We start from the raw sequence: 27,564 nt of genomic DNA, 5'->3' as shown, positions 1-27,564 counted from the left end.
AAAAAATTCCGTTTTTTTGTTGCACCAGCCACATTTCAGATGCTCAGTAGCCGCACGTGACAGCACGTAGATCAAACATTCCTATCATCACAGTAAGCTCTATTGGAGCAGTGCTGGTACAGAAGAGAGCTTAACCCTCCCTTAAAGCCCCAACCAGGTTGCGTGTGTTGTGACTCTCCATTGTGAGCAAAATAATCCCACTTGAGGTAGAATAAGTTAAAAAAAGAAAAAAAAAAAAGAAGAGTAGAGGGATAGGAAGGTGGTGGTGGGCCTTCTTGGAAGATATAAAATATCCCACAGGATTAGTAGGACAGGTAAAAGAACCAAGAGCAGCTCTAACAAGTTTTGCAAGAGGCCTTTGTGGGCCTTTCTTCAGTCGTGCTGTCAAGTTCCACGTCTTTCTATTCCACGTCTCAAAAATCAGGAAAGAGAAGCATTTCAGTGGCCAATTTTGAGACAAGGTTCTGCTCAGCCAGACATGGGTGGTAAAGAGATGGCTCCTTAAGGAAAAACATGGTCACATGATGTCCACCCTGGTTTCTTCCCCTTGATCTGAGGGAACAAGGAGTCAGTGTGAGTGGGACCACCACCCCAATCAGGGTCCAGTCCTCTGGATAAACGTATCTCTTTAGTTGTTGATTCAGAACCTTCCGTTGCATAGTAAGCCTTGTATATGCTTTGATCTTTCAGTAAGTCACAACCAGCAAATAAGATGGTTCTCTTTACCTGTTTCGACAAACAATTATCGAAGACTCGCTTGGTACCCAGGTGCTGGTGTGGATGCTATGGGAGATATAAAAGGGAATAGGATATCTTTTGTTAAAAATACATCTAGTCCCTTAATACAGACTCGTCTGTACAAAACTGGGTAATGTGAGAGAACTGAAAGGAGGCAGGTTTCACTGGATTCTTGGTCTCTTACTTCACCAACCTGAAGAAATACTTTTATCCTTTTTTGGCTTCACCAGTATGAAAAATCATACAAAACAAACAGCCTTCAAAGCAAAGGCTCTCCCTTCCAAAGCAACCATCTCATCTACTTTCACTAGCTCACGTTGCCAAGATCAGCTGTAATGACATCTTGCCAAAGCCCAACATTTTATGTGAGTGAGAAAAATCCTGTAATTTTCCATTTTCATGAATAGTTTACTCCAAAAGAGTTTTCCGACTTGAATCCTGTATGTTTTATTTAAGTCATCGTATATATATCCCCCAACCATCCTGCAACGCTGAGCTCTATCATTGAAGCTAAATTCCACACAAAGATTTCAAACCCCTTTAAAATATGCTTTCTACCATCAAGAGGCCCCTTCATTTTGAAGAACTCAGTTGAGATTGAATTCTCTCCTACTTGAAATTAAAAAACGTTACACGAATGAATCATTACAATAATTGCATTTGTAGTTGAAAAATTAAATCACTAATGAGTCCAAAATTAATAATCAGCAAACAAAGGGAGGAGTATATGGAGCTGATGACAGCAAAAATGAATCTCCTGGCCAACAAAACAGGGGAGATTTTAATCTGGAGTTGCCCACGCCCAGCTGTCAAGTCCCTGATGAATGTGAGGGACCACAGTTTATCACGAGGGCAGAGTGCCAAGCGCATCAACGAATTTTGACTCGGTAAAGGAAATAACAGACACCTGTATGGCGAATCGCCACCGTTCCTGACTCCTCTCTATTCCTTATTTCCAGTTGCACTGATAAATACCGTAATTGTCTTTTCCCAAGGGTTCCCAGTTCTTTGGAAACGCTCCCATTGCTTCAAAGCTTTCCATGACCACGACGAAAGGTAAACGCGGAACTTAACCGTGCTGCCATATTTGAAACTTGAGTTATTTGAAGAAAGCTTGGTTTGTAAAGCCCTCCAAGAAAGAAAGCCAGCAAGTGATTTTTCTCTCTTGTTCAGACTCTCCTTTACTAGTTTAAACCACCTGTATTTATTCTGTCATTTTTATCTCCCTGGCTCCATTCCCTTTTGTGTTGTGGAAGAGTATTTACTCTCCCCCTTTGTATTACATAGTGTTTATTGCTTTGTAAGAGCAGTTTGCCTTTTGCCTTTTATCTTTTGCTGATGGGAGAATGTTGCCTTCTGAGTGGTTTCTGAACCCCGGGTATTAAAGCACTCAGCACAGGGCTGGCTTTACCATCCACTGAACCCATTTCAAGTTCATTTGCATTGCCCGATACATATTTCTATATTTGTGTGTGGCTCTAAGAGGAGCTGAAAATCATTAAAATTCACACTATACTGCATGCTCAAAAATCTTCAGAAAATTCATTGGCTGTCTCAGGAGTACTGGCATGCTTTTACCTTGCATACACTTGTCCATATTTTAGAGATTGTGAGTAAACATCCGGTGGCTTACTCTAGGCTAAATTAAGGAGTTGTTGGGATTGAAATAAATACGCTTACGTATAAATGACCAGTTGAATGTGAAGGGAGAAAAGTGATTTTTTCATCTGCAGCAAGTAGATCAGTGTTTGCAGTTCACGAGTGCATACAGTTGTTAATTTTTTATATGGGTCGTTCCTGGTGTTCATGAATATCATTATCAAATATTATATGCAAGCGTTTTCTATTTACAGAATTGGAGATTTACGTGTGATTCAGTCAAATTCCTATCTGCTCAACGTTGTTTTTATAATACGAGTAACACTTTTATATCTGTCATAATTCACAGGTCAAAATATTGTAGTCATGACTTGGGAACAACTCTGCCAAATGGTTTAACTTTTTTTTTTTTCTGAAGCTAATCACATTTGACTGATCTTTTCAAATGACACACTAAAAGGAAACAGAAATGTAGAATTTATTTGCGTTTGTTTTCGCTGAGTTTTGTCACTCCGGGGATAACGTTTACTGCACTTTTGATTTTTATTTGAAAATAAGTCGTCACCTCTTTTGGTTGAAACTCCACTCTCTGCTCTTTCTCCCATTCATTCTGTGCTTGCTAATGACGTGTTTTCTGGGAGCAGTACTTGCCTCTTATTCAATATGTCAGCTTTCTTTGAATGAATTTCAAGATGTTCTAGTAAGCTGAATAAGATTTGGGCTACTTTAGTTCCTGTTTGGGGAATAATTCTTCAACCACCTTGACTGTTATCTCTCATATTAGTTCATACCCCCTTCTTGATAAACTCTTCTTAGAATTCTGTGAGAGGAAACATTCTCTTTCTCCTGAAAGACTGATGTTTCTTTTAACAAATGATGAGCTAAAGGTAACTCATGGTGTTTCCCTTTTTGCCTTGGCTATTGGGGAACACAGAAGTATTTGATTTTCTATAGAGCAGCTACTGTCCTGGATGTAATACTTCTGCTGCAATTTTTTTCTCCCTTGCCTAGCCCTTCTTTCAATCACATAGCTCTAGTTCTCATATTTTTATTGTAAAGGAACTATTTTATATGTCTTTTTTTTTCCTTGTCAGAAACTTCAAATACTTCTTTGGAAACAGTTGAAGTTTAAAAGAATTGATATGATCATCTGTATTTTAGAAGAAATATATTGTCTCTTTCTAAAAAAATTTTATTGTAGTGTAGTTGACTTACATTGTTGTGTTAGTTTCTGCTGTACAGCAAAGTGAATCAGGTACACATATCCACATATCCACTCGTTTTTAGATTCTTTTCCCTGTGGATAGGCCATTACGGAGTATTGAGTACTGTGCTATACAGTGGGTCCTTATTACCTATCTATTTTATATATAGTAGTGTGTATATGTCAATCCCAATCTCCCAATTTATTCCCCCTGCTTTTTCCCCCCCGGTAACTGTAAGTTTGTTTTCTACGTCCGTTGAGCCTATGTCTGTTTTGTAAATAAGTTCATTTGTACCATTTTTTTAGATGCCGCATATAAGCGATATCATATGATTTGTCTCTGTCTGACTTCCTTCATTCAGATTGACCATCTCTAGGTCCATCCAGCTTGCTGCAAATGGCATTATTTTGTTCTTTTGTATGTCTCGATTTGTTGACAGCAAACAGGGTACAGGCAGAAAATGTTTCAACACATCTTAAAGAAAGGAGGGGATGAACCCCATAAAAGATACACTGGAGGGGCTTCCCTGGTGGCGCAGTGGTTGAGAGTCTGCCTGCCGATGCAGGGGACGCAGGTTCGTGCCCCGGTCTGGGAAGATCCCACATGCCGCAGAGCGGTTGGGCCCGTGAGCCGTGGCCGCTGAGCCTGCGCGTCCGGAGCCTGTGCTCCGCAACGGGAGAGGCCACAGCAGTGAGAGGCCCGCGTACCGCAAAAAAAGAAAAGATACACTGGAGGATTTAGCATAGGTGATTCATATGGCCATGCTCTCAGACAGAAATCCCTGGGGAATGCATGTTCCCCTTCGGTAATCACAGGAGAATTTTTGCTCCCACCATACACGTTATAAAGTGTTTTGAAAATACGACGGTTAAACAAACCTAATAGTGTTTTTAAACTATTGGGACTGGTGCTAGGTATCAGTGAGTCCACCATTATCACTTCCTGCAGAGAAAACACATATTAGGTCTGACATCTAAGGCCCTAATGAGTTTCGAATCCCAATTCTTGTACAGATTATTTCTCAGTTCTGTCGTTTCTTTTTTTTTTAATAATGGATACTAATCTCGTTCTTAATCTAACATTTTGGGCAGTTTAAAGAATGTTCAGTCCTTGGAAATGTCTCATTTCCAGTCCAGGCGTGTTCGGTACATCCAGATTTCCTCAGTCTTAGAAAGTTCTTTTGCAGACCCTGCTGCTGATTCCCAATTCAGCAATTCACATCAACAAACATGTATTTAGCCCCTAGTCAACGTGTCTGTGGTGCATGTGGGTAGGGGGAGGGGAGGGGTGGGAGGCCGAAGATGAAAGACCTGGACTTTCTCGCAGTCGCAGGAGAAAGGACACGGGCCTTTGGCAAAGCAGGATGAGATCAGTGCTGTAAGAAGAAGGAAACTCACGGAGCTTGGGAGAATGATGTCGTGGCAGGAGGGGAGGTGGGTGGTGGAGCCATTGGGAGGACAGAGGTGGCCCTGCAGTGGGGTCCGCGGAAGGTGCTGAAGGAAGGTGCCTGCAGGTGCTGCGCGTGAAGCACTTTGCAGGTGGGAGAGGCTGGAGGCGTAGGAAGGGGACAGCCGAGTCCGGCTCTCTTCTGGCCTGTTTTCAATTAGATTAAATTGAATTAAATGGAACACGTTAATGAGAAGATAATAGAAGCGGCTTATCCAGAGACTTCATTCTAACTAGTACCATCAAACGCCAGATAAAACATTAGATCAGCCCCTTCTGAGCTTGCTCTGAATTTCTGAGGAAAAAGTTAATCATGTAGCTTAGACCCAATGCATGATTTTCTCTGAAAGACCACACTTGTCCTAAAATTCCTTCTAATCAGCTCCTACTTTTTTCTTCTTCTCTTTTCTGCCCAAGGCCTTTGTAAAAAAGGACCATGTGGATGCCTCCTTCAACCCTGAGGGAAATGGGTAAAGAGGTCCAACCAGTGGTCTGTGTAATACAAGGTCCAACCAGTGGTCTGTGTAATAGAAGGTCCAACCAGTGGTCATGTGTCCCGGGGTGTCAAGGTCATGTTCTGGGGCTTTCAACAAAGAGAAACCACCATGGGTGGTCCATAGCTAGCTCTCATTATCTGACCATGAAGACCTTCTGCCCACCCACGAAAACAATTCCTTAAGAGTAAATGTAGGGCTTCCCTGGTGGCGCAGTGGTTGAGAGTCCGCCTGCCGATGCGGGGGACACGGGTTCGTGTCCCGGCCCGGGAAGATCCCACATGCCGCGGAGCGGCTGGGCCCGTGAGCCGTGGCCGCTGAGCCTGCGCATCCGGAGCCTGTACTCCGCAACGGGAGAGGCCACAGCAGTGAGGGGCCCGCGTACCGCAAAAAAAAAAAAAAAAAAAGAGTAAATGTAAAAAAATAATATATATATGTATATATATATTTACATACACACAAATATATTGATATATAAATCATATATATACATATATGTATTATGTATATATATATGTACCTGTATTACGATAATATAATAAATGTGCCATATTTAATGTATATAATTGCGATTTTATATATAGAGAAATATAAATACATAATGGCATCTATTGGATAATAGACATTTTCAGTTAATCCCTCTAATTCAGCCACTAATTTAAAATTTTCCGCCACGAAAATTTACCAGAAATTCACAAAAGCAGCCGTTGGTAGTAAAATGAACAATCTTGTCTGTGTTCCCACCTCTGTGAAGTTGCTGGCTTTCTGGAATGGTCCCAACAAGGCAGCAGTGGGCAATAAACGGCTAACACACCCAGAATGATTAACATCACCCTCAGAATCTGCCTGCCTGCTGGTGTGTGTCAGAAGGGCCTGAGTGAAACCAGAGAGCCTTTGTGGATACAGGAAAAAGAAAATCACAAAACCCTGGTCTAAGTAGGATCGACTTTTGCTGACTTTTTCCACTTTCCAGAGCTAAAGATAAAGTAATTAATTGCATTATGAATCATTACAGGTTCTTTCAATGGGAAATATTGGCGTATTCACCTACTTATATTGAACACGCAGCTACCTCCGATAGGTTAATTTTGGTTTTTCTTCCTTCCAGCTTATTACAAATCTAAACTACCTTCACAATTTATTTTTAGGATTACGGTTTGAAATTCTATTTTTACACCGTTTAAAACTATTCCCAAGAGATTGCCTGCATTAAGGAAAAGCTGATACGTCCGTCCCTTCACATACAGATACCCAAGGGACACAGTATTTCTTCATAGGACACATTGTTCATATTTGAAGGTCAGTTGCCCTGGGAGGAGTAGCAGGGGGGAGTGGGCCCAAGTGCAGCCTCACTTGATGATCACGCCCCCTGCAGCCTAATTACTCTTAGAGCTCGTTTCTGGAATACTGGCTGCTCTCCGCAGGGTCTGGTTCCATCCGGAGCTCTCTGTAACCTCTCCTCTCAGAAGGCGTGATACTGTAGATTTTTTTAAACAAAACAGCACGACTGCCTCAGTTCTTATCACTGCCTGACCAGTTCATCTGTCTGGCGCACAGCTTCTGAGCTGTGTCCCTAGGATGTATCTTCTGCTGGAAAATTCCCCGCAGTCTAACTGCAGCCACTTTTAGTTTTTTTCTTAAAAATTTTACTGGAGTCTAGTTGATTTACAATGTTCTGTTAGTTTCAGGTGTACGGCAAAGTGATTCAGTTATACGTATACATAGATTCATTCTGTTTCAGATTCTTTTCTCATATAGGCTATCACAGAATACTGAGTAGAGTTCCCTGTGCTCTACAGTAGGTCCTTGTTGGTTATCTATCTTATATATGATAGTGTGTGAACGTTCATCCCAAGCTCCTAATTTATCCCTCCCCCCTCCACGTTTCCCCTTTGGTAACCGTAAGTTTGTTTTCAGTATCTGTAAGTCTGTTTCTGTTTTGTAAACAAGTGCTATTAGTTTCTTGAGTTCATTCACCTACCTTGTATGACTGAGTTGTCCTGAGCATAGCTTAGGAGGACTCGCTGATCTCTTAGATCTCATTCTTTGTAACATTTCGATTCTACATTAAGTAGAGTCATAGGGACCATAATATTTGACCCATGGCAAGTCGAAAATATCACATCCATACTAGAGATTTCATCCTTCTATGGAATGATACAGCAAGAAGTGGAGACCAAGTTGAAGCCGTACATTGTAACGGAGTCTTACGTCATGTGCTGGTTACCTCCCATTTTCTGACAGTAGATCTGCCAAGCTAGCTGTGCAGCTCACCATCTTCAGTGGAGAGTTTTGTGTTGAGAATTCTCTCCTGAGTATGTTTATGACTTAGGTCCCCAGCAGTGTGATCGCTCTTCTGGCTGCCTGTACAAAGCCGCCCTCTCCGGTATGTTTGCTTTGTTGAGAGTCATCCCCCAGAGGCTCAGGTCCTGAATAACTACCTCAGTGATTTTTAAATACACTTGCCACTTGGGATTTGGAGAACTTTCCAGAGGACAAAAAGCACGTTCTAATGCTTCCCTACTAGGTTCTAAGTCTAAAACCTTGGTCTAGCAGACTGCCGTGAATTCAAATAACCTGGCTATGAAACGTTTTCTTCCTTTGGAGAAGGGTAAAGTGATCTTTATTTTGAGTTGTGTCTTGCCTTGTTTTAGAACACAGAAGGCTGCTCTCCTGGAGAACTTCTGTGTGCTTTCTCGTTCTGTCTAAGTCTGTAATACTTATTGCCCATTAGATGTCATTTGTTTCAAGCCTGACTCTTTGCTTTAACTTCCTTGAGAGCCTTGTGTTCTACCATCAAGTTCATAGACATACACACACTACTCAGTAGACCTACAGTATACTAAGATGAAAGCTGACATTTACTGGGCTTTTCTTGGGCATTGAGTATCATTGTAATTATATGCATTAACTCAGTCTTCGCAACAATCCTGATTTAGGTATTTCACAGAAAAGGAAATTAAGCCTCAGGAAGTTTACAAGTAACTTCCCCAGCTACTAAATGTGGAAGCTAAGATTCAAGTTAAGACTCCTCTGATTCCAAAGCTTCCCTACATAACTCCAAGCAGACCCTGTATGGCTGGAAACCTCCAATTCTTCAGTCAAACGAGTGTGTGTCCTGAAATACAATTTTGAGACCCAGAAATTAAAGATAGCTGATCCGACCCCCATTTTTTTTTTTTTTTTTTTACATTCTTAATATCTATTTCTTTAGATAGCCCTTGGGTCTGTGAATTCATTGTTTTTTTTCCTGTTATAAGAAATGCTATTTCTGTTGAAGTGCTGCTGGATTTGGAAATCATTCTCATGACTAAATATTTGTTTGCCTTGGAAGAGCCCGGTGTAGGGCTATGCTGCCAGTGGGTGCTCAATAAAGATTAATGGGTGGCCACGCTCGTCTGTGTGGAAGTCGTGTGTTTAGGATCTGCTCAGTTCTGCGAAAGAGACAGAAATGATGTGGGAGAGGTGAAAATCACAGGGGCATCACCCAACCCAGATCATGCGTTTCTGTTTTTTTTTTTTTAATTAAATTTATTTATTTTTATTTATTTATTTTTGGCTTTGTTGGGTCTTTGTTGCTGCGCGCGGGCTTTCTCTAGTTGCAGTGAGTGGGGGCTACTCTTCGTTGTGGTGCGCGGGCTTCTCATTGCGGTGGCTTCTCTTGTTGTGGAGCACGGGCTCTAGGCGCACAGGCTTCAGTAGTTGCAGCACGCGGGCTTCAGTAGTTGTGGCTCGCAGGCTCTAGAGCACAGGCTCAGTAGTTGTGGTGCACGGGCTTAGCTGCTCCGCAGCATGTGGGATCTTCCCGGACCAGGGCTCCAACCCGTGTCCCCTGTGTTGGCAGGCGGATTCTTAACCACTGCGGGAAACCCAGGGAAACCCCTGGGTTTCTGTATTTGACTTTATTATTTAATGGTCCCAAAGGCCCAGGGGCAGAAGGAATGGGAAGATGGAGCCTGGTGTTTTCTTGAGAAATGACTGGGAAGTCCTGTGAAAATTAGATTCCAGGGCCTGCTTCCAAAGCTAATATCGACTGTGAGAGAAAACTTGGTCCTCTGATGAGGACTGAAAAGAACCAAATATTTTTTTAATTGACACATTTTCTATTATTATATACATATAAAGATGATGAGTAATATGCCATATCAGATGGTTTATTCAAACTGTCAGAGTAAGGGCTGAAGCGTGAGTAACTTTCCAAAGAGCCTTCTGGGAAATTCAAGCAGTGAAAAGTGGCAGGAACCAGCCATGAGTTCAACTACAGCCCAGGCGTCCCTGAAAATCTTGGGGGAACAAAGGAAGTTTCTCCCAGAGTACAAATACTTGGTGGGACATTTCTAGAGGAAAGGAAGGAGACGGATCATTTAAACTTCCTTCACTAAAAAGCCAAATGTCCATGCACTGTTGAGGTGTGTGCACTCGATGGAAAGACGAGGGTCAGCCATGTGACATGGGGGATGGTGTCCTCACTGTGAAGGATGATGATTGAGCACCAAGGCCAAATCTCAGCAGAACTTTGAGATGTTAGAGCCCTCACTTGGAAAAATCAAGCTCTGCTTTGGCATTAGAGAAAGTAGAAGGAGGAAAGCCTGAATTACTAGGAACAGTACCGCAGGTCTTGGGCTGGGCTGGGCTGCGGTGTACTGATACTGTGTTGTAGAGGGAGGTGTACCAGCAAGCGCATGGGATGACCCTGATTCTACTCGAGGCTTATGGGTCTCAGTCTCACCATCTGCCAAGCGAGCAGGTAGAGACTTGCTTTCCAGGGTCCGTTCTAACTCAACTCTTTCAGCCTTGATGGGTTCCTTTATGAGCTGAGGCTTCGTCCATGTATCTTGAGGGTTTTGATGAGAATTTATTTATACAATTCTACCTTTAAAAAACCTTTCCTTTTATCCCCACTCAACTCTCCTTAGCAATAGGGAAGTCTTATGACATTTGATCATTTGGTGTATCAGGGAAGAGCCTGTTTCATTAATATATTACCCTCCACTGCTGACACCATGTGTTACCATTTTGTACCCCCCTAAAGAAAGGTGACTTTGAGAAGCAACCCGGAAGAGATTTTAGGAAAACAGGCGTTGTAGCCAGGAGAGAACTTATTATGTGTTTGCTGCTTAAACACATGAAAATGATGCAGCTCGTGTGAACAAAAATAGTGTGAAATATACGTGTCATTATGCTCAAGGTAAAGACACATGTTTATAAAAGCACCCCCCTCAAATAAAAGTTAAAGCTTTGAGAAGTGAGAAGGACTGTGTCCCAGTAGCAGGAGCAGGGCCTGTGTCAGCATCCAGAGAGAGGGAGAATGGAGACGGGGGAGACCAGGGCTGGGCTGGGCCTCACAGCCCAACGCCTCAGTGGTGATTCTCCCAGGAAAGACCTGATGAGCTGCTGACATTTCTCTTAGAAGAATCAATGAATCTTTGTTTCCTTCTGCCTCCTCATTTGACCTTATTTTGTTCTGAAACAGAGAAGGAGGAAAGAAAGAACTGAACTGGTGGGTTGGGGATAAGGGGTGTAGGCCGAAGGCTGAGCGGAGGGGACGTCCGTCCGTGCTGTGGAGCCCACGGACCAGACCACAGGCCCCTGATCGGCGCCGGGGATGTTATTGTTTGCTTACTGTGTAGTCTTATTTGTTTCTGCTTCTCATTTCAATTCTCGCCCTGGTGTGTAATAAGTCACCATCTTCCCAGCCATCATCCCCGTATTGACAAGCAAATGTCACCCACATTTGAGTGACATCCGTTGCTCTTGAATATGCAGACGTATGATGTACGAATCAATCCTACTTGTTTATTTAAAGCCCTTCTTGTGTGTCTTATATATTTGTTGGTGGGATACCTTGCCTCACGGCTACTCCGGGGGCTTTCCGTTAATATTATAAATCCAGCCTGTTCCTTCTCCTGTTTGCCACGGCAGATGGGAGCTCTCCTCTCTCATACTTTGCTTCTGTTCCCCCTCCCCCAAGACACACGCGGGAGATATGCTCCTAAACTTACAGGACTCTTTCTATACCTTAGGAAAATATCTTGCTCAGTACTTTGGTGAAAGCTGCTTGCTTTATCTGAAGACTTTTGAAGGCATCTTGACAAGTGCCTATTTCTCATGCCTGTGGCACCTTTAAGTGAATGCAGCTTAGGTCAGTGGCTGAATCTCCTGAAAGGCTGCTAGAATTGTAAGCCTGTAAATAAGTGTTCGTATGTATACACCCACCATCTGCAGCGTTAGTAGAAAGAAGCAGCCCTTCCCCGCTTTGATGCGGTGGGCACGTTCATTTAAATCATTGAGAAGCGGCCTTTGTCTCTTCAACACACCTTACTGTTCTCTGGGAAACATCTTATTTCATTTTGGAAGGCTGGTGAGGAAAACCATAAGGTTAAAAAAAAAATCACATCTACCATCTGGAAAATTCTAGAGGGCTCTCCTTATGTTAAAAGTGGCATTTTGAACAAACACCTGAAACGCTGATGGTGGGTGAGCCATTAGAGAAATGCTGTCGACCCAGCCACCCTCCTTTCAACCTTCAACTGCACCCTCCGACTGGGGCTGCAGGCAGTGGGGAAACAGGGGACTTAGGTGTGACTCTTGAGTGCTGAAGGCTACAGCACGTCTGTCTCACTCCCCACCCCCATCTGTCCAGCGAGAGCGCCGCCATCGGCTGGGCTCAGCAAGGGAGTATTCAGAATCTCACTGTTCATCCATGTGCAGAGGGTGGGGGGAGAAGAGAGGCCGAGGGGGGGAAAAATCCCACATTGTCAGAGTAATGCCAAACTCCCTTTGAGTGGGATGAGAAGAGCAGATGCCGCAATGAGATGCCAAAGCGGCTCCCCTTCCTCTGCGCCTTGGGTGCCTATAAATTGCTCCGGCGCGCGTTTGTCAGCCTCCTCTTCTCCTGGCAGGTGGTACCCAGGCAGAATTCTGCGTTCAGTCTCTCTCTCGCTCCGCTCCCGGCGGTGAGGCGCTCGCCGCTGCCCGCCAGCCCCTCCGCTCCAGCCCGGAGCCTCCCCGAGCCGCCGGTGCCCAGCGCCGCCGCTCCGCGCCCCCGGGGGGCGCCTGGCCTGAGCTCGCACGACCGGCGCGGGGTTTGGGGGATGCGCATCTATTAGAGTTCTGGTGGTTGCCGAGGAGGAAAAGAAGAAAACAAAAACAAAAAAGGCAGGAGGAGGGCGATCCCAGCGAGCGAAAGAAGAGGAGGCAGAAAAAGGCAACTTCAGACGGAAAGTTGGTGCGAACTGGCGCAGTCGGCAAAACCGGCAAAGTCGATCGCGGGCGGCGGCGGAAAAGTGTGAGCGGCCCCGGCGAGCGCGAGGGGCTGCGGCGGCTCTGCCCTCCCGGGGGCCGCGCCGGCGCCGGCGGCAGCCACAGGTGCGAAGGGGCTCGCGGGCGGCGAGAGGGCGCCCCGCGCACCCCACCCCCTGCTCGGGGACTTGCGCGCAAGTCGCCGGGCGTCCGAGCTCCCTCCCCAGCCGCAGCCTCGGCTGGGGGGGAGCGAGAGCAGGCGAGGAGCGGCCGGCGCGCGCGCCCGCCCAGGGGACTCGGGGTTCGCAGGGGGCTGTTTTCGGCTCTGAGGAGGTCCCCGCCCAACCTTCAAAATTTTGTCCAAAAGCAGACAAGAGGATCGCCCCGCGCTGAGCCGGCTGGTGGGCAGCAGGAGGCGCCTGATCGCCGCCGGGGCGCTGGGGGTGGTGATGGTGCTTCTGCTGGTCGTTCTCATCCCGGTGCTGGTGAGCTCGGCCGGCACGTCGGCGCACTACGAGATGCTGGGCACCTGCCGCATGGTCTGCGACCCTTACGGGGGCACCAAGGCGCCCAGCACGGCCGCCACGCCCGACCGCGGCCTCATGCAGTCCCTGCCCACCTTCATCCAGGGCCCCAAAGGCGAGGCAGGCAGGCCCGGGAAGGCGGGCCCGCGGGGGCCCCCCGGTGAGCCCGGGCCGCCGGGCCCCGCGGGCCCGCCGGGCGAGAAGGGCGAGCCCGGCCGCCAAGGCCTGCCGGGCCCTCCCGGGGCGCCCGGCCTGAACGCGGCCGGGGCCATCAGCGCCGCCACCTACAGCACGGTGCCCAAGATCGCCTTCTACGCCGGCCTCAAGCGGCAGCACGAAGGCTACGAGGTGCTCAAGTTCGACGACGTGGTCACCAACCTCGGTAACCACTACGATCCCACCACGGGCAAGTTCACCTGCTCCATCCCGGGCATCTACTTCTTCACCTACCACGTCCTGATGCGCGGAGGGGATGGCACCAGCATGTGGGCCGATCTCTGCAAAAACAACCAGGTGAGCGCGGGCAGGCGGCGGGGAGGGCGGGGAGGGAGCGCGGGAAGGTGCAGGCGAGAGGGAGGAGACCCCGGGCACGGGGGTGGGAGCCCGCGGAGGAAGGGCGCGGCAGCCCCGCTCCCGGGAGCCGAGAGCGAGGGGCAACGCCGTTCTACCCCGGGAAGGCTGGGGTCGTACGCCAAAGAGCGCCCGGCGGCCTGGAGACTGTGGTTCCCGAGCCCGGGACCGGCACTTGGTGCGCGCGACCCCCGAGGGGTGGAAGCCGGGGTTCGGTCCCCGGGACAGTTTGTGCACCGCGGGGAGTCCCGGAGCAGCGAGCGACCCCCGGCTGCGGGGTTCTCAGCCGTGCGGGGTCACTGTCAGGCCCTGGCGGGGATGGGAGGGCTGGGGGAGCCAGGAGTGGGCGTGCCAGGGTGACAAACCCGGGGGAGAAAGACCGGGGCCCAAGGGAGAAAGAAGGGGCGCGGAGTGAGTCCGAGCCGGGCGCGTCCAAGGCCGAGGCAGAACCACGGGGCCGGCGGTCGCAAGGTCCCTGCGGCGTCCCAGACCCGGGAAACTCACAGATAGTCAGATTCGAGATGCAAAAACTCTGCTTTAGATTTCAGCTGAAGAAGGGGGAGATGCAATGAGTGCTGCTAACAAAAGGAAAAGTTGAGACTCTGGGTTTGTGCCGTAAAGCACGCTCGCAGACACAGAACCCAAACTCCACTGGCGGGAGGCGGAGGGCGCACGGGCAGGTGGTCGGGAGGCCGGGCGGAAGAGCCCAGCCCTGGGGCTCTGGGCCTCACTGCCAGCGAGCCCCAGGGCGCCTGCGTGAGGGTCTTTCCAACCCAGCCTTTTGCTCACAGGCGGCAGTGGCCTTGGCCTTGGCTGTGAAATAGCCTCAGATCAGCCCTCGGCCAGAGGACCTGCTCTCCTGAGCCGAGATGACCGGCGCTGCCACAAGGGCCACTGGTCTGCAGTGTTATGCTGGGGCCACTTCCCCGTTTGCTTGAGAAATTCGCGGTCATTGCAAAACCAAAGTGTGTCCCACCTCTTCATCGGGGGAGAAAAATAATATTTGTAATTACCTCAAAATGTAATCAGACCCTCTGCAGGCGCTGAATCAGCAGCCGCTGGGGGAGACCTTGCAGCCTGCAGTCTGGGTTGAATGCCTGGGCTTCAACTTTGCTTATTGGGTGGTCCAGGGAGTGCCCCCCCCCCCCACCCTGCCGTGGCCAGCTGTGATTTTACAAGGGCTCTCCGGCTTCAGGTCACTTCTCCCTCGAATTCAGACCTTTCTAGCTGTAACCCAGGTTTCTATTAGCAACATTAAAAGCAGAATTTATTCCAAAGTCCTAATTCACAGTGTCAGAATTCTTCCAAAGTGAAAGACAAATACCCTAAACGTATAAGAGGAAGGACAAAATATCCTGTCCCTCCCGCTACCTACCACCCCTCACTTCTAAAGGAATTCAGAAGTAAGTAGCTTAAGGGACCCTAAGGTCACATAGAACAAAAAGAGGAAAAATGGCCACCAGGAGGCACTGACAGGGTTGTTTATTATAGTTCTTATACACGAAAATAATATTAAGGTAAATAAAAATTATTCACAGAGCAGTGGGACGGTTATAGGTAAATGGCTAAAAAGGCCATGACGCACTGTACCAAAATAGAGCTATTGTGTCACCCTAACAAAATGACTTGTGAACAGCCCCTCAGCAGGCAGTGATGAGGCACCCATTTATTTACAAATTGGCTGTCTTCTGACTCAAAGGTTACGTCTGGCAGATACTGTCAGGCTGGAGAGATTGTTTTCAGAGGTATTAATTCAAATAGAATAAGATTCAAGTTTTATCAGTGTATAAAAGCACACTTCTTTAAGTATGTGGAAATTGCAACTGCATGAAAAGCTAGGGAACAGTACATTTCAATTAGTTTAAATGTTGATGCTGAGGCCCAGGTAAAGATTCCAAGGAAACCATTCCATATACGTTTTCTGTGTGCATTTTGGTTTTTTAAAAATTTTTTCATTGTTTGGAGTGTAGCATGCGTCTTTGTATCATCCTAGCATGTACATTCTATGAGGATGGAGGGGGAAGAAAAAAAAAAAAGGCACAACAGCTGACCTTAAAATGTCTCATGCTTTGCATTGGCATATTAAGCTGATACTTCTACAAAAGGTGAGCAACAAGTTATTCAGAAAAACAAATATAGTAGAAAACGATATATTTTCTAGTTCAGCACAGACTGTTTTGCAAAATGGTTATTGCAATATTACTGTTAAGGAATTCTATATCTAGAATAGAACTGTTTTGTAAAGTCTGGTCTGCAGGCGTTGCAGATGAGAAATCTTTACAAATCCTTTTTTAATTAATATTAAAGAAAGAGTTTTTCCTTGATTTTCAATTTTGCTCTTGTCTGATCACTTCTTAGTTGGCAGGCAGTTCCCCCCTCTGAGCTGACCTAATTTGTTTTCATAAAACAGAAACTCAGAGATCCATGTCAGCGTAATGTTCTATGGATTAAGTGGATTTGGGAAGCACAGAAAAATTAAACTAAAAATGCAGTTCACTCTAGGATAGAGGAATGCCTCTGGACGATAACCACATGAGAACCATTTTATTTATGCTTTGTGTTTGAATGCAGGATCACAGATGGAAACATCAAAGGCCAGTAAATTAACCTGATGCGCCACTTAACCTTTTGTTTATGATTCCACAGAAGTACAATGAGAATGAAATTATGAGAGCATCAGTAGCGATTAATTAAATTAGCAAATGTTACCATAAATATTGTCTCTAATGACAAACCCTCCCTAATAAGATAACGCTAAGGCCGCATAGCCTATTACATTCTCACAAACACAGCACTAAAAGGACCACGGTTCTCAGATTCCCCAGAAAACCATCAACCTAAATTTAATCTTACCATGTCTAAAAAGCCCATGACAGTGCATATTAAAGGCAAAAGTTGGACTCAGATAGCTTTCCATAGAGACTGGAAATATTTTTTTAAATGTTTGTATACATTTAGCAGGAAACCTGAATAAAAAAATATTGCTATTTGAATCCAATCACTGTAATACCACTCTAATAAGCCAGTCTAATAAAAACTAAAACTGACTTAAGGTTAGAACTATAAAATAATTAAAGACTAGTTTTTACTCTAAGAATTTATTAGTTATGGCACCATTGAACATGACATATATTGGAAACAAGACAGTTTGCGGGCTGTTACTCATTTATTAGCAAGATTAATGAAATGTCAAATGAATTATCTTTTTAGGGGCTGTGAAACGTGCACCAAAGATCAGCAGAATCTAAATAGTTAACTTACGAGATGGAAAGGTATTAGAGTACATTTAGGTAGAAATGGGTATATCGGGCTAAGGAACGGATGCATCATATCGTCAGAGAAAAGGCTGAAATCTGTGTACATTCAGGAACCTGAAAATAGCCTCCAGGGTGGACGCATTACTTTCCTCAATAGTCTGATGGCTTAAAGGAAGAATTGTTGGAAGTTACTGGGCTGGATACTACAGCTTGAAATTTCAGGTCCCATTGTACCTTTAGAGTGGGATCAGGTGAGCAGGCATGCTAAAATCACGCAAGGTACTCTGGAGTATGGCAGGTATTTTAATTGGGAGAGTCTTATGGTTCAAATCTTAGAGAATCACTTTCATTAAAAAGCAATCACACTGGCTTTATCCAACAAAGGAAGTGAAAACCATAAGGGTAACCTTCCAGTCTGTGGGATCATAGTAATGCATTTGCAGGGTTTTGTGGTAACACCTACGGAATAAAAATGCTAACAATTTTGTGGGCTCGTGGTTATATCCCGCGGGATAAAAATTGCATTTTATATATATATATACGTATATATATATGTGTGTGTGTGTGTATATATATATATATATATATATATTTAAGACTGTTGTCTCTAAATCAAGTGATTTTAATGAACCCCAGTTCCCAAATGCCCTCATGTAGAAAACAGTGTTAAAGCGTGATACCCATAGAACTTAATACTAAATACCTAAAGCACTAAATAAAAATGTGTGTCTGGTTATTAATCATAGGTGAGAAGTATATCATAGATTGATAATTAGTTAATAGATTACTAATATAGCTAATTAGTATTTTATATTTTAATTTTTCTCACCCATTAAAAATCCACACATTAAAAAAAAAATCAGGTCCTAAGAGTACGGTTCTTTCTCCTTGTAGATTTTTTTTTCCCTGGGAACTAATGACTAGATGAAATTAATGAATCAAAGCATCCAACTCCTATACACGAGTGATTAATTCCTAGGAAATATTATGACATTAAATTGTATTATTACTTAATGGTCAAAACAGATCAACTCACCAAGTCGGTGTATACATTTAAGTCAGTGCTTGTGAGCGTAATTATATTTTGCTTTCATTTTATGAGTGTCAGCACAATGTTAAGAAATTCTGAATCTTTTAAGCCCTTTTCTCCTTTTGCTATATGATAGCCAGGAATAAATTTTTTAAATACTACTCAAATTACTTTACAAGTTCAGCAGTGTCAAAGAGTCTTCTCCTTTTTTAACATTTCAGCATTAATGTGAGAACGTACCACATGAAAATTTAATTTGAAAACCAATCATTTAAATTTTGATGTCTCATTTCTCTCATTTTGCCAAGTGATAAAATCTCACATACTGCACCCCAAGTCATGCATTATTACGTAGTGCAGGTTTACAAAACCACTAAATCGCTTGCTGTGTTATTCGGAGAAATATCATTACAGTGGAAGAGAAACAAGCCACAAAGTAGATGTTTTACTGAAATAAGTCAAGTACACGTCTGCCTATTGAAAGTCAGAATCAAAGTAGAGCTAAACGGATATGAAGCCTAATTGGAGTTGAGGATGTGACAGAATGTCCATATTACTTGATATGATGGGTGGGCAATTGGACTGTTTGCAGATGTCTGTCAGCTCACTAATGAGATCACGGGCTCAACCTGAGTGGATTAGAAGCCAACCTCCATCCTCAAAGCAAACCACACGTTTAGAACCACCTCAATATGAAAGGGTATTCAATGAGATCATTCAAAAGAATTTAGAAATTTTAGAGACTTCAAATTATAGAAATGTAGTTCCTTCTATAACTTGTAGATGTGTTGAAATTAAATAGCTCATTTACGTACACACATCACAATTAAGCGATAAAAAGGCACAAATAGAAAAAAGAACTCTGAAGATTTTGAAACCAAAGATGTTTCATTGAGTTAAGCTTTGGGTACAGGGGCTTTTCCTTGAATTAGATTTCGAAAGCCCAAAATCAAAATGATTTTTCTTTTTTTCTTCCTGTATAGCAGAGTTACAGGAGTGGGATTTCTTTGAGTCTGTACGTACTGTGGATCTTAATTTTCTAATAATCATGGGGACCAACAGAAATTTGGATTGAACTTCTGCACTCAAACAGCTGGTTAGGATATCGCTGCCTGGCTTTCATTAAAATGCAAAAAAGTGGCCGTTTCAAGAAGTGATTGGGCACAGAGTCACAAGGAATTAGAAAAAGTCATGATTTAGGAAGAGAATAGAGTGGTATGCATTGCTTACCACATATAGTAAAAAGAAAAACAAAGACTGTTAGAATCACCTTCACGAAAGCACTATTTTCTCCTTTCCAATAACATAGTCGAAACTGTTACAAAGATATCCTCATAAAGCCCCAAGGCCAAGGTGGACTTGGCTGTGCTAAATTCAGTGCCATGGCAGCCAGTCTGCTTATGATGCTGTGTGAATGACAAAAAAAAAAAAAAAAAAAAAGAAAGAAAGAAAAGAAAGCCTGAGCTTTGTGACCACCTAGAGGGGTGGGATAGGGAGGGTGGGAGGGAGGGAGACGCAAGAGGGAAGAGATATGGGGATATATGTATACGTATAGCTGATTCACTTTGTTATAAAGCAGAAACTAACACACCATTGTAAAGCAATTATACTCCAATAAAGATATTTTTTAAAAAAAGAAAGCCTGAGAATTCTCTCTTACACATTCTAATTCTTGTCTGTTTCACACAGGTGCGTGCTAGCGCGATCGCCCAAGACGCCGATCAGAATTACGACTATGCGAGCAATAGTGTGGTTCTTCATTTGGAGCCAGGAGACGAAGTCTACATCAAATTAGATGGTGGGAAAGCCCACGGAGGAAACAACAACAAATACAGCACATTTTCGGGATTTATTATCTATGCTGACTGATCATGCAAAAACTAAGCTTATTACTCTGAGTTTGGACACTGGATTCGTGTGGCTAACGTCAGTGAATCGAGGACCCCAGGGGATGCCGGATGCGGGGCGCCTCAGCTGTGTGTATGTGGGGAATTCAAATGCTACCTGACTCACATCTGTATACTCAGAAACATTATGTAAAAAAAAATATTAAAAGCAAGATAAGCAGATGTTGATCACTACCGCCAAAGCAAATATTCCTATTGTTCGTGTCGATGTGAATGAAGTCCTATATAGATCACAAATTTTTATAGAAAAATCTAAGACACTGAATTATTTCTTCCATATATATGATACTTTGGTGTACTGTGATCTTGCTGCTCTTATCCATATGTCAGCTTTGGTTCTTGTGAGTTTACCTGCTTATTATGATACTCGGGGTCCATTCGTAGTGTAGGGAAGAATGATTTTTACCCTGCAGGAGGAGGTCTCATTGACATAATGCTGCTTTGTCCCCAAAGAAATTGTCTGCCTTGTACTCCTGTTAACTTTAGAGCTAGACCTGGGAATGATTCAACTTTAAGCCTTAACCTGGAATTTTCTGGATTTGAGGGAATTCCCAAGCCTGTGATCATGTTTCACATTCTTTTTCTTAGGAATCTTCTTTCCTCTCTTTTCGGGTGATAGTCTTTAAAAGTAGAGATTGAACTTGTATCATAGGATTACCCTCTAAGTGTGTAAACGTGTAATTACGTATGGTATTTAGAAAAATTCCCCTGTGTCCAGTTTGTCAATAGAATGCATTTAGGTTTACTTGGAAAGTCAGAGAAATTTATTCTTTAGTGTTAAATCAGACTGAGGCTTTTGCCTTCTTTGGAACAAAAGATTATTCGTAACCCAACGCATATAGGTTTAATTTGCGCTGGTGCATGCGTCACCAAGGGGACACTAAGTAAGGCCTTCAAATAGTTACTACAAGTCATGGCCTGAGGTTATTTCAACGTGAACAATTTCACATATAACCAATACGACAATAAAGTGTATATATTTTATACAAATAACCTGCTACATATATATATGTATGTGTACATATATATATGTTAGATGAAATATATGTATGGCTTCAGACCATAGGCACAATGGCTGTATAGCCCCAAAAATTTAATTTAAAGAAGTGTACGTGTAGGCACACACACAAACGTGTATAAGTTATTTGACTTATCTTGGATTGAAATATATTTTGGAAGACAAAAATATATGAAGTAGCAAAATAATTTAGATGACTTCTAAGAATTATCCAGAAAATTAAATTTTATTAGGTTAAAATGCCCCGGAAATCATGTGTCTGTAAATTAGGTCTGTGGCTTCTTTATTACCATATGCCAATCAATACTTTCACTGCGTTCTGTGGCCGACTGTTACTGTTAGGACTGCAGAGATGAAGTAGCTGTCCTTTGCAGTGTTTATGAAATATATGCATTTGAATGAGCAACGTTTTTCTTTTTTCTCAGGTGGACCGAAGCTGACAGTAAAGTAGATTTTGAGAGTAGTGCAAATCCTTCCTCTCCGGTTAAAGTACACTGCCAAAAGCCATCTCTTTAATCTAAGAAAAAGATTTAAAATGCATGTTGATACGTCCTAACTATCAGACAGCTTCCACTATTACAATGAAAAATCTGTTCCACTCTCAGGTGCCTTTGAAGACTCTTTGAGAAGTAGATTTCAAAAACAGAGATTGAAAAATCTGCCTGTTTTACTGGCGAAGGACATTTGCATTTTTTTCATTTAAAGGAATTAGTTTGTTCTGTTTGGCTCATTCCTCTTGGATACTTTCTGTTCTAATACACAGAAAGCTTGATCATCGTTGATCCATGGAAATATCTTTTATTTAGCCAACCTCAACTTTCCAAAAGAGTTATGCCTGGTGTTCCCATCTGAATGTGCTGTTTGCTTGGTTTAAATGCCTTGGTCTGAGTAACTCTCATGATTTATATGATTAAAAACATGTAAGCCCGTTTATCAAGAATAATGGCTAATTCTATTTGGCCTTTCTAATATGTAAGATAACTCATAAAGGAATTGCAGTGGATTTTATTTCCATTTAACAATATGTATTTATCAAAGAGGAATTAGCAGTAAGGGTTTGGAGATTTTTTTTTAGGTAACAAATCATAGCAAAGGATTCAACCAAAAGATTAGCTTATAAACAGCAGAACAGGTCAACTGAGAGTTTTAAAAAGGCTTTATTTACACAAAACATCAGGGCTGGGTGTCTTTTAAAGAGTTGGTTCTAGAATCAGACTGTCACTTCTAATAGATCTGACATTTTCTCCAGATAAGTAAGCGTTATTTTCTCTGTTCAGGCCCAAGGAAAGACAAATAAAAGGTAAAGGAAATAAAGAGAATATACATAAGGCAAACATTTCTCTTTTTTTTTTTTGCATTCTATATTATTAATTAAATTGTGGCCTTTGTTACTATAAATGTAATGATTCATTAAACTATATTATGTAATATATTTTGACTTTTATGATTGAATTTTTCTAATTGAGTACTATGTCATGTGTTCATGTCCCCTTGTACAAATTTTTCAAAACACAACAAAATTTATAGGAAAACTGGATACCAGAAAGCCACAGGCAACAAAACTGATGTATTATCAGTATATATAGATAGGTGAACAGCATATAATTAAGCTTCCACAATATTTTTACCATTGTGAGTTGGTAATTATATTACAGTATCTTTTGAAAAAACAGTCTCAAAATTTAACTCCCCTTGCTGCAGAAGCTATTTTGTCGTGCCATATCATTCATTAAGCATTAATTAAAGGACAGCAGGATAATTAGTAGAATCATCAATATTACAGGAAACATTAGATTGCTCCAGAAAGGGGTAATTTAACTAGAAACACTTTAAATTTTCTTATGCAGTGCTGGTGACAGATTAAGAAAACAAAACAAAAGGAAGCAAAACTCCACTAAGGGGATGTAGACTGTAAATCGTTGTTTGGATATGGGTACTTTTGTCTTTATTTTGTTAAGGAAAAACAATAGGGCTTAATTAGGCTCAGTAACTCCCTAAACGTACAGATGTAATAGCCAGTTTCTGAGAAGGCGGAAGTCTTCTAATTCTCCTAAAAAGGAAATGCTCTGTCAGTCCAATGTAGCTCTGATTAATATCTCACAGTGGGTTTGAAATCCCAGTCTATTCCCTGCAAGCTTTATACTCAAGGTATGAATTCAGAACAACCGTCCTATTTGAAAGTTAGCCATTGCTTGGGGTTCTCTATCAGTATCTTATCAAGTGCAGCCTCAGTTATGCCTCTAAACAACATTTTAGGAACAGTGTTGGTAGGTATATGAGAATGGCCGTGACCTCCGTATTTCGTCAGCCGATGCTTCGTGTGTATGTCATGTGCCATCAGAATCCGACCTTCATAGCCCTCATCCACCAGAAGACGTACCCTGTGAAAAATGTTAACTCATTATATGGCATCGGTCTCACGTTTACAGTTTTCAGGGTGCCTTAAACTTTTTACTCATAAACCTATTGTGTTGTCATAAAGATACCGTCTTCCCTTGCGGCACGTGTCCTGGGAGACCCTTAATAAATATTGTGTGGTGATGATAAAGATATTACCGCACCCTAGTAGGAACATGATCCTTATTCCCTGCACACAGAAATCCCCAGCTTGTGATATTTATGACGATGCCTGGCAGTCCTGCATTAGACACAGCTTCTAACAGGATGCGCCAGTTTGCATAAGTGGCCACTTTAGCATTTTATTAAATAACTTTATTCTGGATTTGTACCCAGCTCTCCATTCTAAAATGCCTCGCTTAGTCGACCCATTTTTCAGATTTCATTCTCTCTGTCTCTCCTTTTTCTCCTAGCAAATAAAATCAACGACTGTTTGTGATTAAAATAGGGAAACAAAAGGAATCCTTGTACAAGTAGAACATTCTGAGAGTAAAATCAGTTGGTTTGAAAATGAAGGGCATATGATGAGCTTGATAGTTATTTTTAACTATCAAGTTAAAAATTATTTTTAACTATTATTGAAGTATAGTTGGTTTACAGTGTTATGTTAATTTCTGCTGTACAGCAAAGTGACCCCATTATACATATATATATTCTTTTTCATATTCTTTTCCATTATGGTTTATCACAGGGTATTGAATATAGTTCCCTGTGCTATACAGTAGGACCTTGTTGTTTATCCATTCTCTGTGTAATAGTTTGCATCTGCTAAACCCAAACTCCCAATCCATCCCTCCCCCACCCTCCACCCCCTTGGCAACCACAAGTCTGTTCTCTATGTCTGTGAGTCTGTTTCCGTTTCGTAGATAGGTTCATTTGTGTCATATTTTAGATTGCTAGTCATTTTTAAAAGGTCAGTTACGGTCCCTCTGCGCTAGTCCTTTTGAAGCCGATGGGAATTTTGACTTAGTAGTAGTCTGGGAGCATTGGATTAAATTGGCCAATAAAAATTTACTCTTTCTTCCTTCCATTTCATTAAGATTGCTATAAATAATGAGCTGTTCCTTTAAATTTATAATCAGTTGACTACAGAATGGCTTCCTGCCTATTGTCTAAACATCTAATCCTCTTGGCTTTGTTAAGTGCTGTAATCTGTAATGTGAGTCGGTCGCCTCTGACAGCCACCATCTGTATAGGTCTGGACCCTGGGCAGTGTCTGCCGTGACTTCCATGGGTCTCTGATGGCAGGAGATGCAGCTTGGAGACCATGGCTGTTCTCTGGCATTTTCTGTCTTGTCTTGTCGATCCCTAGATTTCCAAATGGATCTAGATGGATGGGTAGCGCCTTCCGCCAAGGGCTAATTATTTGAAAGGTATCTTTTTTGTTTCAGTAGCATTTCTCGGCATTCTAGTGCATGAGTCATATTTAATAACTACTACAGCAAGCAAAATGTGGGCCACTGCATCAAAAAACTCGAGCACAAAGCCTTGCCCTCTGAGAACATACATTTTAAAAGAAATTGTACTTAAAGATTAGATCTTATGTTTGCAGGCCAAAGGAATGCCAGAAAAGAGCCAACCTGGGTGTTTTGTCTAGAAATCTGCATTCACATCACACGTACCTCATGTGTGTCCTAAGAATACTTAGAGTGCTAGCTGTGCCACCACCATTATTTGCTTCTTTCTTTCTTTATTTTTATTGAAGTATAGTTGATGTACAATAGTATATGTTACAGATGTACAGTATAGTGATTCACAAGTTTTAAAGGTTATACTCCATTTATAGTTATTATAAAATATTGGCTATATTCCCTGTGTTGTACAATATATCCTTGGAGCTTATTTCATACATAATAGTTTATACCTCTTAATCCCCTACCTCTGAATTCCCTATATGCCTACCTACCCCTCTATAGGGGTAGGGCATTACCTGCCTCTCTGAGATTTGTATAATGTCCAAAAGTCCTGATCTGAAGTTACTTGTGGAACGAACTCTCTTTAAGGGAATTATTTAAGGCCGTTATATGATCGTTTATGAAAAGAGAGAAAGATTTGACAGATGCATGCACAGTGCTGAAACGTAGTGTGACAAACCTTGATCCGCAACTGAAAAGGAGTATCACCTTACAGGAAATTTTAGGGTACACTTTCCCCGGTGTATTTTCTGAGCATTTCTCAACATTTTTGTCTCTTTTCCTTGTCTGAGAAGAAGAGATATCTTATTACTACAGAGGCACATTTGTGTAAACAAATTCCCGTAAGAGGCCTGTGTCATATCCTGAAGCACAAAGCCACTGAATTGCGCAGTAGTGTGGAAAGATACTCATTTCAAAATGGGAACCCTTAGAACTCATTAAGTCAAGAATCTGGAGACCAGTTATCTCATGAGAAAGAGAATGTTCTGGCTCTAGACACATAATTATGTCCTGACTCTCAGGAAAACTGCCTGGTCACTCCTAAAATAAGAGATCGTCTCTCATGCTGCGCCATTGTATAGAAGAACAGTATTTAGAGAGAGACCGCCAGGAGGAAGGAACCAATACAGAGGAGAAGGCAAAAAATCACAGTAATTATAGCAATACAAATGAGTTAGTGTTTTGCAAACAAATATTAGAGAGAGACTACGAAGTGTGAAAAGGCAGAGATATAATAAGATTGAGAAATGGAGCATAAGATTGAAAACAGGTGTTAGACCCAGAATTTCTGGTGCTGAAAACCAGAGGTAGGCAGAAGCGTGCTTCTCTGTTCTTGCACTTCAAAGCTTTGAGATTACTGCGGCTCAGAGAAGGACTGCTGATGAATGATGAAAATCAGGCGCCCAGGAGGTAGGGACAAGGGGATACACACACAACCCAAACGTCATTTAGTAATTACCGTGAGCTGTACTTGAGTCCAGGGACTTAATGCATGGTTTTAATTTACAAAGATTAAGGATGCGTACATACACAGATACATAGACATACACAAACACACATGCACATATATATACTTTTTGATGTATTTCCGTACATCTAGAATGTTTACATTTAGCTCAGTGAAAGCTCATATCCCCATAGACCTCCCTCTGCAGATTCCCTCTTTTATTTCAGGTCTAGGAGTGTCATGGAAAGCATAGGGGTGGAGAAGATACAGCTCACGGCCATAAACGGGCTTAGAGAAACAAAGCAGGTCCTGGGAGCAACCTTCCTATTTCGAAGATGAATTGTAAAACGTGTGTTGAGGGCATTCATCAGGAAATCATGGTTCTGAGATCATGAAAGATGAGGAAGGTCTACACAGCACCCCATTTTAAATTCCAGAGAATATTCACCTCTGAGTATGGTCCAAGCTAGTAGGACTCTTAGGAAACCTGTTTGCCTGTATTGAGTGGTACTCCTGGGCAAGGAAATTAAAATCATAAAACAAAACCAACCAACCAACCAATAAATCTGTTTATCAAAGAACTGGTTTGAGTAGTAAAAAAACAAAAAAAAGCCCTAGGGATTCTGGTCAGAACAGTCAAAGCAGTTTGCTCGTGTAGAGCTGAGTGTCTCCGTATTTATATACAAAACTACCGTAACGTCAGTCAACTCTGTCTGATGATATTAAACTTGAAGCCTATTTTACTGTTAATAAGCTCAGCAAGGAGGTCTGCCAGTACACAGGGACAGTAGAAGGCATACATGTAAAGATAGACTTCCCGGGGGAAAGACCCTAAGGCTGTCTGAGCTGTGGCCGCTGGCTCAAGACCTCCCCATCAAACCCAACCTACACGTGTTCAACTCCTGCTGCTTGAGCCCCACAGTTTCTGGACATCACTTCTCTGCTCCAGTTTGGCTTTTACTCCCATTGCAACCAGTTTTCTACAGTCAGAACCCTGTTCTGCTCCGTGTCGCCATGGAGAACGACTTCCACTCAACCTTCCTTTCCCCCCTCTGACCAGGAGTTCCATCCTTCTACTTTTTCGCTCACCTTCTTCCACTATCTGTATTCACCCATTTGCTTCAAGCATCCAGGGATTTTCCCCTGCCATGTTATTCCTGGACATCTCTCCATCTCTCTCTACACTTTCTTCCCTCCAGCTTGGACCTCGTGACCCTCATCTCAACCCCTCCGTGGTCCCCCCAATATCAACCACGTTTTTCAGACAGAATCCCA

The 27,564-nt window shown here is 42.9% G+C and overlaps 2 protein-coding genes across 2 annotated transcripts in view; one reads left to right on the top strand and one right to left on the bottom strand.

Annotated features, from left to right (window-relative positions):
• Positions 1-13,173: 13,173 nt before the first annotated feature.
• C1QL3 (complement C1q like 3) lies at positions 13,174-19,974 on the top strand (the record flags this gene model as incomplete). The annotated part of the gene is made up of 2 exons (XM_082647584.1): positions 13,174-13,761; positions 19,795-19,974. 2 exons carry the CDS (start codon positions 13,174-13,176, stop codon positions 19,972-19,974), a joined length of 768 nt encoding a protein of 255 aa, XP_082503710.1.
• Positions 19,975-23,200: 3,226 nt separating this feature from the next.
• Positions 23,201-27,564, bottom strand: part of PTER (phosphotriesterase related) — a gene marked incomplete at both ends in the record, with an annotated part of 28,799 nt that continues 24,435 nt past the window's right edge. Inside the window, 1 exon segment of the mRNA XM_082648139.1 lies at positions 23,201-23,411. Coding sequence (XP_082504265.1) covers positions 23,201-23,411 — 211 coding nt within the window.

The sequence above is a fragment of the Grampus griseus genome, assembly GCF_964374135.1.
Source record: "Grampus griseus genome assembly, chromosome: 2".
Taxonomy (NCBI): domain Eukaryota; kingdom Metazoa; phylum Chordata; class Mammalia; order Artiodactyla; family Delphinidae; genus Grampus; species Grampus griseus.
This window is presented reverse-complemented; position numbering and strand designations above follow the sequence as displayed.